We start from the raw sequence: 10,124 nt of genomic DNA on the forward strand, positions 1-10,124 counted from the left end.
CACGGGTCATCAATAAGACATTTGAATAAAAAACACACAGCTCTGTTCCACTCGGGTCAGATAACGCCGTGAGACGCTGCTGGTTTTGCATTGAACGCCGAGAAATGCAAAACACCGATATGAAAAATGAGAACAGCACAGTAATCCGTCAGGGAGCAGATGCAAAGACCAAAAACATTAATAGATAATAAATAACAGAATACAGGACAACTGTGTGACGGTAAGCGTTTATTTCGGATTAAAGCTTTGACTAACAAAATGGAAAATAGTACAAAAACATGAAAACTAAACAGTAGAAAGATAAACCTCTTATATAAAACTAAGTTCCCAAAAATAATCTATAAAAGAAACAGACAATAATAAAAAAAGGAAATGCCTTATGCACATTCAATGGCAGTGTGAAATTAGAGTGGTTTTATTCATCGACAGTGATTGGTTGAACTCAAGTGCTGATAAACTTGCGGATGGAAGAAAACATTCAACGAAAATCCTGAAGTTATTTTTTGAAAGGTCCCATAAAAAGAAAGATGTCATATTGTATCAGAGTGGAATTGTTGCCAAACATAAAAAAAACGAATGTTCCTGCATGAGTGCAAATCCTCTCGTTTCCTCCAAGGTGTAATTTTGTTGTGTATAAAAACTCACAGGTACCAAAGAAATGTGATTGGGTTTTCGGGGGTGATCCAGCCAGCCCCTCATCCAACTAACGGTGTTCATTTGAACAGAAATCATTGTGTTGACTATGAAAACAAGCTGATCTTTAACAATAAAAACACAAACGGACTAAAATCAATTCTGTCAATCTTTGTTAATTTCCAGGCATTTAGCTTTACGTTGGTTCCGGCCTGTTGGTTAAAAAAAAAAAAATCTTTGCACCGAACATTTAAGGCGCTTTCACACCAGTGTTGTTTGGTCCAGACGGGAACCAGGTCGGAACCAACTCAACACGTGTGAAAGGGGCCTCGGGCAAAATTTAGACCAGACTAACTTTCTTCGGATAGTTTGGATACTTTTAAAACCATTTGCAGGAAGTTGAAGCAGATAACTACAGAAGAAAATGAAGCAGAAGCGGTTTGCAGGATTGCCTGACGTTCATTTTGCTGCTTGTAATAGCATAGTAATATTAAAGTGGCAACAAAAGTAACTAAGTGAACCGGTACATTCATTTCATCCATTCAAACGGAAAGACTTTTTTTTCATGCTGACCTTTTTCCAAAAAACGTTTGCCCGTCTACAAACCAATCGATGTCACGGATAAGTAGACACGGCCCAGGACACATGTCTTGTGTGCGCTCCCTGAATTTCAATTTGAAAACCAAACATCGAATGTAAACAATGTAACAAAAGAACCTTGGTTTGGACTTTCGGGTTTGAAACCGCACTTGATCATAATTAATACTTTGACAAAACAGTTGAACAAAGAAAAAACAAATAAAAAAAGATCTCTTTGGGTTTTTAACCAATTAAAATCTGACAAAAAAGGAATGCATAATTAATGCCAACAGGAATGACACATTTTAAAAACAGTCGTTAAAACTCAAATTAAAATCCCACCCAAATTTAACACTGATTGAATCCGGAGCTCTATAGTAGAGTGAGAGCAGTGAGGAGGAGGAGGAGGAGTCAGGGTCTGCTTACAGAGTGAACTGCGCTCCTCTTCAATGCATTCCACCTTTATTCATTAGTTTGTTTAATTAACACCGTACAGTGCTTACAGTACAGTAAACGGTCAGGCAGTACAGTTATCAGATCAAGTTTTCTGGCATAGGGTGGCAGGAGGTGATTTTAGGGTTCCGATGACGAGTAAATAACCTGATATAAAACCTGAAGGCTGTGAAGGATTAAGAGATGACGTTTGTCGTCATGATCAAGGCAACGAGCTGCTCAGTCGCTGTCGCTCCGCTCTCCCCTCTGCACGAGTCTCTTTCCGCTGGAGGGCACAGGGAGCTCCTGCTTTACAGAGACTTTGTTCTTGGCTCTGGTGCAGAGAAAAAAAAAAAGGGTTAGGGACACTGACATAAGAAATTAATTTTAATTGACATTTGGAATTGATTGCAATGTTTAGTTTTTTGATGCATGTCCTACTTGTCTTTATCCGCCAGCTCAAAAGCATCATTGATTTTTTTCAGCATTTCAAAGCGCTCTCGGCCTTTGACCTGCAATAAAAAATGAATTAATGAAAGGGAAATTATTCATGTCACGGAAGATTCTGTGAGGAAGAAATCCTGCTTTGTGCCACATTGCATCTTTACTCACGTGAAGAAGAAAGACCTCCTTGTCTTCTTCCTCTGCGCTGGAGGAGGACTTTGACTTCCTCACCGTAGTCGTTTGCGGAGCAGGGTTACTCTGAGCTTGTTCTAAAACAAAAGCGAGGTTAGAAAGGAAACAGAACAGAAAAATTAAAACTGAAGTAACAAATGTAACGCAACACAAACATACTGCGCTTCTTGGTCTGTTTGGGGCCGTTTGGTGTCTTGGTGCTGCTCTCCTCGTCGGTTTTACGGTCCCTTCCTGGACATGCACAGACACGCACCTCGAAGCATCTCCGGCCCAGCACCAGTCCCCTGGGAAGGAAACGCACAGTCGGATTTAAGGGTCAGAAAAAGGAAAGAAAAGGTTTCCTAAGCTGCATAAACAAAAATCTAAAACAAGCTGCAAGATGAGACAGTTTCAACATCGTGAACAAATATCTCCTAATGCCATTTGCCCATCCCCCCCATACCACTTCTATGCCAAAATAAAATTCCCCCACCCAACACATCTTGTTAAACAAGACTTTGATTTTTTTATTCCTTTCCAATGTTCCTAAAAATTACTCTATTACTTAAGTGTAGAAACTTTTCCTCTCTCAAAACAGAACAAATTATACATTTCTTGTGATATATACACTACTATCTGAAAATAAAGAATAAAACAAAAGAAGAAGCCAAGACTTACTCTGGTGTCTCGAGGGTCAGGATGGTGAGGATCTGTCTGCGGTTCATCCCCCCCATGCATGAGCTGTTGCACATGAAGCTCAGCAGGATGGCCGTGGTCTCTGAGCCCAGCTGAAGAAAAAAATTATAATGTCACTGCTTGCTGAGGTTCATAGTTAGAGAAAGACAACTAAAAGAACTTTTGTAAGTATGGAGCAGACATGTTCCCCTTCAGACAGAATGAGTGAGGAACCATACCTGAGGGGGTTCGTAAGGGACGGTCACACTCTGCCTCTTTGTGTGTGGATCTTCGAAATACTGAGCCCTCTGGCTGCCCTCCAGTCTGATCAGGTGGCTGCGATGCTCCACAGCTGAACACAAAACACACACCCGAAACCAAATCAGAACTAAATTCACCTCAGACCTGCTGGGCTTAATCTGATTCTTCTGGCAAAGACAAATTCTCTTCCACCACTCATACAAGGTCATTTTACACTGATCATTTTACTTACCGTCCTCATTCTGGTGATGGGGACATCTACGGACCACATCAGCCACATGCTCAGTCTTCTTGTAGACCGCTGTGGCTCTGAGGACAGCCCCCTGAGGAGGCTCCTTGCTCAACAACACCTCCACGGGGCTGGTTTTAGCCAGCTGGCAATACAGCTTTTTCAGAAGCTCCGAAAACTGAGAGAAACACGGGGAGAAAGCCACACAGCATATAATCGTTCCACTTGCGGAGAAAGGAGAGCAGAATGTGACGACTCCAAAACCGAGTCCTGGTCTGAAATCTGTTTCAGAAAAGACAAGCAAACTACTCAAAAAGTAGGTAAAGTAAACGTTCTACTCTAAAGAAAAAACACAAACTACATGTAGATTTCTCCAGATCAGTGGGGCTAGAGTTATCAAACTCAAAATGCTATTTTTTTTAACTTGCTTTATTCTGTTTTTAACCGTTTCAGTGCTGGAGGAAGACAGGGCAGGAACATGTCCTGTCATGTCAGAGCTTCACTTTACAAGCAGACTGCACCTCACCCACAGACCAGAGCACAAGGGGGCAGGAGTTTCAGGTCAGAGCAGCCTAACACTCAACCAAACTGGCCAACCATGGCGAGCTGCTGCACGAGTCATGATGGAGACATTAACGCCATTGGCTCTTCAAATGCAGTGATTTAGCGAATCGCCACAATGAGATTCCACATGAAGGAAACCATGAGAGAAACCAAAGAATGGATTTCCAACACAGTGCTGTGGTAAGTTGAGATATTTTATACTAATGTTTATCTAATAGAGAGTTTCTACCCGTTTAACATTTTGAATAACTTGAAAAAAAACAACTTTAGAGAACAGCGAAAGTGTTTCATAAAACTTTTCAATTCACAAAACTCCATTTTAACGTTTTTGACGATAAGATTAAATGTAATTTAGTCTATTAACAAAATACTTGACAGGAGCACAGTTAAGAGTGAGTAATAATTAAACTATGAATGAAAGAAATTTGGTTCAATCTGTGAATGGCGCCTTAACACTGAAATTCCTTTTGTCTCAGACACGGAGCTCAAACCGCAGACTGAGCTCCTCACCAAGTTTGGTTGCACGATAATCTGCTGCGAGTTAAACGTAACTTTTGGGATCAAGCATTTACATTCGGAATAATTCTGTTAAACTTAAACACCATTAGCCGAAAGTATGAATTTGCTGGTGATAAAGATAATAGTAAATCAATTCTGGTATGTTTATCCTTTGAAATAACATGCAGCACGTTTTCCAGTCAGTTTAAAAGTAAACTTGATTTCTTACAGTGGAGGTGACAGATTTGGCTGTGCCAGACTTCTGGAAGCGGAGCTGGAAGCCGTACTCCCCAGGATAGTCGGTCGTGACTGGGACGGTGGAGGCCGGGGGAGTAACACTGTCTTTAGCTACCGTCTCTGGGAGCTGCTCAAACAGATTCATATCAAGCCCATCTGCCAGCTGCAAAAGGACAAATATATGAGAGTGAGTCAGTCTGCCTCCATTATCACACAAGGTAAGATTTAAAGGGATAATTCAACGAAAATTCACTCATTATTAAATGTCCACCATCGCGCGCACACACACACACACACACACACACACACGCACTCGCACTCGCTCTCTCTCTCTCTCTCTCTCTCATGCAAGGGTACACGGTAGCATCGCTATGTCAGGTAGCACCACAGGAGCAGTATGGAGGCCTTTTTTGTTCGATTACATTTAAAGAAGTGTTCCCCAAGTGACTTTAATTATATTGGATTTGGCTGCAACACTGTTTACCCCTGAAACTCCAAAAGAGTCTAGTGGCATCCAACACTTCACTTCACCCCCCCTCACCCTGCATAGTGGTGAGTAGATAATGAGTGGGTTTTCATTTTCCGGTGAACTGTCCCTTTAAGTTACAATCATATGAATATTGATATCTCACAGAAAGCTTCTTCCTGCAGTAATTAACTTTAATGCATGCTTACCAAATGTTCAATCTGGTCATATGGCCTCCAGTTGACCAGTTGATCATCCATTGCCTCCGCGATGGTGGCGATGGAGGGAGTTTGGCTGCAAAAACAGACAAGTTGACTTATCTGGAGTGAACTGACATTTTTTTTTTTTAAACGGTAAACAAATCCAAAACATGACTTACACAGACGCCCAGAACTCACTGAAGGAGTCCTGGCTCGCAGGGAGGTTCTGCAGACTGTCATCCATCATTTAGTTCCCGTCGTCAACCGCAGAGAGGAAATGAGGGAAAAGCCGAGATGCAGGAGTGCTGCAGGGACAATCAGGAAGTAAGAAGTTGTGTTAGAACAGGAAAGTATTTATCTCCATCTCAAATTAACTGATCACCAACAATCGGGTTGCATATGACAAACATTAAGTTAATGTTTGTTTTCTGTGTAAAAAAATCACCATATAATAATCATAATGTCCAAAAGGCAAAGATAAAGTTCACTACCATGATATGAAAAACAGATGGTGAACCCTGAGAACTTTAGTTTGGGTTTGATACGCTTATAAATTACAACAAATGATTCAAACACATAATAATAATAATAACAAATAATGTATGGTATCTATAGTTAAAACATTTTAATACTTGAATTTAGAAGCAACAACATTTAAGACAAAATGACTTTAATAAGATTAAAGTGGAAAAACAACAACATTTAGGATTAATAAGCGTAACGTCAATAAGTTAATAAATTTAGCCACAAATATTAATTAATGCCAACATGTCACAGCTGCCACACAGGAAATTCAACACAAAAATAAAGTGGGCCTTTGGCATCTCTGGGCAACTAACTAACTTTAACCAGTTTGAATGCAACTTATTAAAACGTACACTACACTCATTGATATCTAATAAATACAGTTACAGAAGTAAATCTTAAAAATGAAAAGCTAGCAGCGCTAAAAACATTTCACGCGCAATAAACATGCTAACGCTAGCTGTCGTCCATTTTCTGTCAGGAGGCCTAAACATCTGAATGAACCAGGCTCCATTGATCCTACTCGACACTTTACACCGACACACAGTAATTCATTAAACTTAATTATGAGGGAAATCATGCTAACATGCTAACGACCGTCGAGTAAACAGCGCACCGTCTATTTTGTGATGGCTAGCGGGCGTTTTTCAGCTAGCTTCCCCCGGCTAATTGCGTTAGCATTACGTTAGCATTACGTTTCGGGAATCAAGCTAGCAAACTTTTATCTTACCGTGGTTACCGGCGGCTCTCCGGTGTCCGCTTCACCGGAGGGGAGAAGAACCGGGAACACTCGGGTGCCTTGAGCTTCCCCCTGCCGCCGTCCGAGGGGGAACGAGTCGCGGGTGTGAGTCAAGCCGGAGCCGCAGCGGAGGAAAACAAAAAGCCCAAATATTGTGATGTTCGCCCGCAGCACGTTGTTGTTTTTTCGGGGATTCCCACGAAGAAGAAGAGGGGCGGCTCTTTATCCGCGGCCAATCACAGAGCGGCCAACTCTCCTGATGCACTCAAACGCAACACCGCCAAACAACTGCTGCTTTCAAAACCGTCCGAAATATTACAACTGTCCCGTTTCATTAATAACAGTGATAAAAGGTTATTAAGAGAATATCCACATTGTGAAATAAAACTTTTACAATTCACATTCTTTTGCAGCAGCTATTCACACAGACTCCATACAGTTAACGTTTTTACTTCATTTGCACCTTTGAATGTTTATAGTTTTAGTTTTGTATCATATTGTATTTTACTTTTTTTAATAGCATGTTATTTCTACCCTTTCTTTTATTGCTTTGTTGTTATTATTGTATCATAAAATTGTCAGAAGCATCTAAAGCAATTCTTATTATAGTATTTAATCAATATAATATAACTATAGTAAATCATCTTTGACAAACAAATAACTACACATCTACACATATTTTTTACACTATTACACTTGAAGGCAACATAAAATGAATGGTCCAATATTGCATCATGAACTCACATGAACTCACTGAATATAGTGAGTTCACTTTTCTCTCTAATAAAAGAGTCAGACTCTTAAAAACAGTGATTGTGGTCCAACTCAACAACTACAGAAATGTAAAAGCAAGGTCAAATACTGGTCACTACAGCATGTCTTAACTGTGATAGTAAAATGATTGTCGTTAAATCTAGAAAATATACAGTTTCACGATATCGTTCAGTGTTTTTCATTTTCATTTGAACATCGAAATGTCGATTTAATCCTAAAACAAGCTGCAGGACTTAAACATTTAACAAATAAAATGAAATACAGACAGTTTTAGTTTCTTCCTCAGCCGACAGCAGTGATTGTTACAAGTTTGTCTTTGCACGATGAACCCACACTTTTCCTCTTGCTTCTGTCTACGACATCTGAGGTCAAAGGTCGACTCTGAAGCCCGGTCCCTTGAGTGGCCAAGGTCAGCATCTCACTTCAGGACTGGTCTGGACATCTCTTATCCAGATGTGGGGTGGCTGTGTGTCAGGAGGTGGAACGGGTCGTCCACTAACCTTATCGTCGGCGTTTCGAATCCCTGGCTCCTCCGGTCTACATGGAAAAGTGGAGGAGTGGAGTCCAGCCCGTTTACTTTTCCTCTGATAACAGATGGTGTTTTAAAATCTGCTGATTTCACTGTGCCTTGATTTCATAACAGGCCGGATGATGTCATCTCTCCTCACCCTTCAAACGGCCCTTTGCTGATAAGATACACGTCTGTGCCGCTGGGGGACCGGAGCTGCGGAGAGAGTCCCAGCAGGGCCTCGCTCAGATGACTCCCGTCGGGCCACTCGTGTCGTGCTGCTGCTGGTGTCATGTCCTGAACTGGCACCGGGAGTCACATCCAACGACCACGCACTGAGTGTTGGTCCTCGTCCATCTCTCGTGGTGGCGGCGGTTTGACCTTTGAATAAATGCGACAGCGAGTCCTCTGTGAACCTGATCCTGAGTGGCACCGCACATGGACACAATAATGAGGGAGGTCTAACAGAACAGGGTCAGAACCACAAAGGGAAAAAAGATCACAAGCAGCATAAAGTAGAATTTTCTGCTGGTGGAGATGGTTCAGTAAATTTGATGCCAAATCAAATTGAATACTTTCCTGTCGTGTGCATGTCACAACGCATTGGCACGTCACATGAAAAGAGGCTGGATATGTGTGTGTGTGTGTGTGTGTGTGTGTGTGTGTGTGTGTGTGTGTGTGTGTGTGTGTGTGTGTGTGTGTGTGTGTGTGTTTGTGTGTGTGTGTGTGCGTGTGTGTGTGAGATGATCTACATTACTACCACCAAGGAGATTATGTTTTCATCCGCGTTTCTTTGTCTATTAGCAGGATTACATAAAAACTGCTGAACAAATTACCACAAAACGTTGTTTGTTTAAAATATTGTTTTTGAACCTATGAATTTGTGATTTTGTGATTTTTTTTCTGACAGTAAACAAATGACCTCGTGAGGTATTGCAGCCGGTCACACGCTGACACTGACCGTTACAGCGCAACACCTGCCATCCGTCACGCCACTCAATTTACTCTAGCATGATTTTAAACTGGCTGACCTCACCAACCACACGCACACACACACACACACGCACACACACACAGCACACGCGCACACACACACACACACACACACACACACACACACACACACACACACACACACACACACACACATAGGTCATGACAAGGAGGGACAGTATTTACACAGGCGCCTTTGCTACATCATTTGGGCAGTCACATGGTGTGTGAGAGTGAGAGAGTGTGTGTCTGTGCGTGTGTGTGTGTGTTTCAGATAACACTAAACATGCAGTTTGGGGACAACACAGTTGACATTTTGTGAAAATTTAGCTGAACAGTTCAAAATATTTTCCAAGCCCGGGAGTGTGAAGTTATTTGTACCTTCTCCAAGTCTGTACTTGCAGTTCTTTCATAATTCTTGGCTCCCGCTCTATGAATACATGTGATACTTTTTGGAAATGTAATAGTACCTCTGTGTGCCCCTGGTTGTATGAACCATTAAACTATGCTGGTGGGGACCCTATGCCAGTGTTCTGATGGTGTAAAGTGTCTCTACTTTTAGTCAGAGTCACACACAGTTGTGCGTGTGTGGGGCCCCTGGCTTTACATGAGGGGTGTCAAGTTCTCCCCCCACTCGCTCTCAATGTGCGTATCAGGGCAGCGGAGGGAAAAGGCAGGGACAGAGTGGCATGGGGAGGGGGGGTGTGTCTGTGAGGGCTGCGTCTTTTTTATTGAGAGACGAACAGCCGATATTTTTCCACTGAGCTCTCTGGCAGATTCTCCAACACACTCGTCACCCTCATCCACAAACCACACCTACTCTGCTAACTCAGGTGGCTGAGCCCAAATTTGGGGTCCCACCTGTCGCTCCCACTGGACGGGGGCCGGGGCTTTGTTGTGTGCGAGAGCCGGAAGGGGGAGAGTTTGTGGAACAGGGTGAGCGTGTGGTGTTTGACCTCTTTGGCATGTGATCTGAAATAGAAAGGGATTTATGGTTGTTGGGAAGGCAGACAATGGCAACCAGGGGCGTCAAAGACGAGCCCCCTCTTTGCTGCATGACACATGTTGAGTCATGGCTGGTCTCATGTCTGAGTCTGACATGGGTTCGCCTGAGGTCCGGCACCTGTGCAGCCATAGCCTCCATTATCTTACCTTTAATAATTACCTGGAGGTTATGTTTTCACTGGTGTTTGTCT

At 42.3% G+C, this 10,124-nt stretch overlaps 1 protein-coding gene across 1 annotated transcript; it reads right to left on the reverse strand.

Moving 5' to 3' along the window:
• Positions 1-215: 215 nt before the first annotated feature.
• Positions 216-6,869, reverse strand: tp53 (tumor protein p53). Its single transcript, XM_035148424.1, has 11 exons — positions 6,645-6,869; positions 5,569-5,694; positions 5,399-5,483; positions 4,716-4,886; positions 3,428-3,602; positions 3,174-3,286; positions 2,938-3,047; positions 2,440-2,564; positions 2,257-2,357; positions 2,086-2,156; positions 216-1,978 (listed from the first exon to the last, which is right to left on the reverse strand). Exons 2-11 carry the CDS (start codon positions 5,634-5,636, stop codon positions 1,885-1,887), a joined length of 1,113 nt encoding a protein of 370 aa, XP_035004315.1. The 5' UTR covers positions 5,637-5,694; positions 6,645-6,869; the 3' UTR covers positions 216-1,884.
• Between the last annotated feature and the right edge of the window lie 3,255 nt (positions 6,870-10,124).

Source organism: Hippoglossus stenolepis, chromosome 23, assembly GCF_022539355.2.
Source record: "Hippoglossus stenolepis isolate QCI-W04-F060 chromosome 23, HSTE1.2, whole genome shotgun sequence".
In the NCBI taxonomy this organism is placed as follows: Eukaryota; Metazoa; Chordata; class Actinopteri; order Pleuronectiformes; family Pleuronectidae; genus Hippoglossus; species Hippoglossus stenolepis.

Coding starts and splice junctions, on each gene's coding strand:
- tp53 (XM_035148424.1), bottom strand. CDS start 5,636: ATGATGGATGACAGTCTGCAGAACCTCCCTGCGAGCCAGGACTCCTTC. Junction 2,358..2,439: donor CAAACAGACCAAGAAGCGCA/GTATGTTTGTGT, acceptor CTTTTGTTTTAG/AACAAGCTCAGAGTAACCCT. Junction 2,157..2,256: donor AGGAGGTCTTTCTTCTTCAC/GTGAGTAAAGAT, acceptor TTTTTATTGCAG/GTCAAAGGCCGAGAGCGCTT.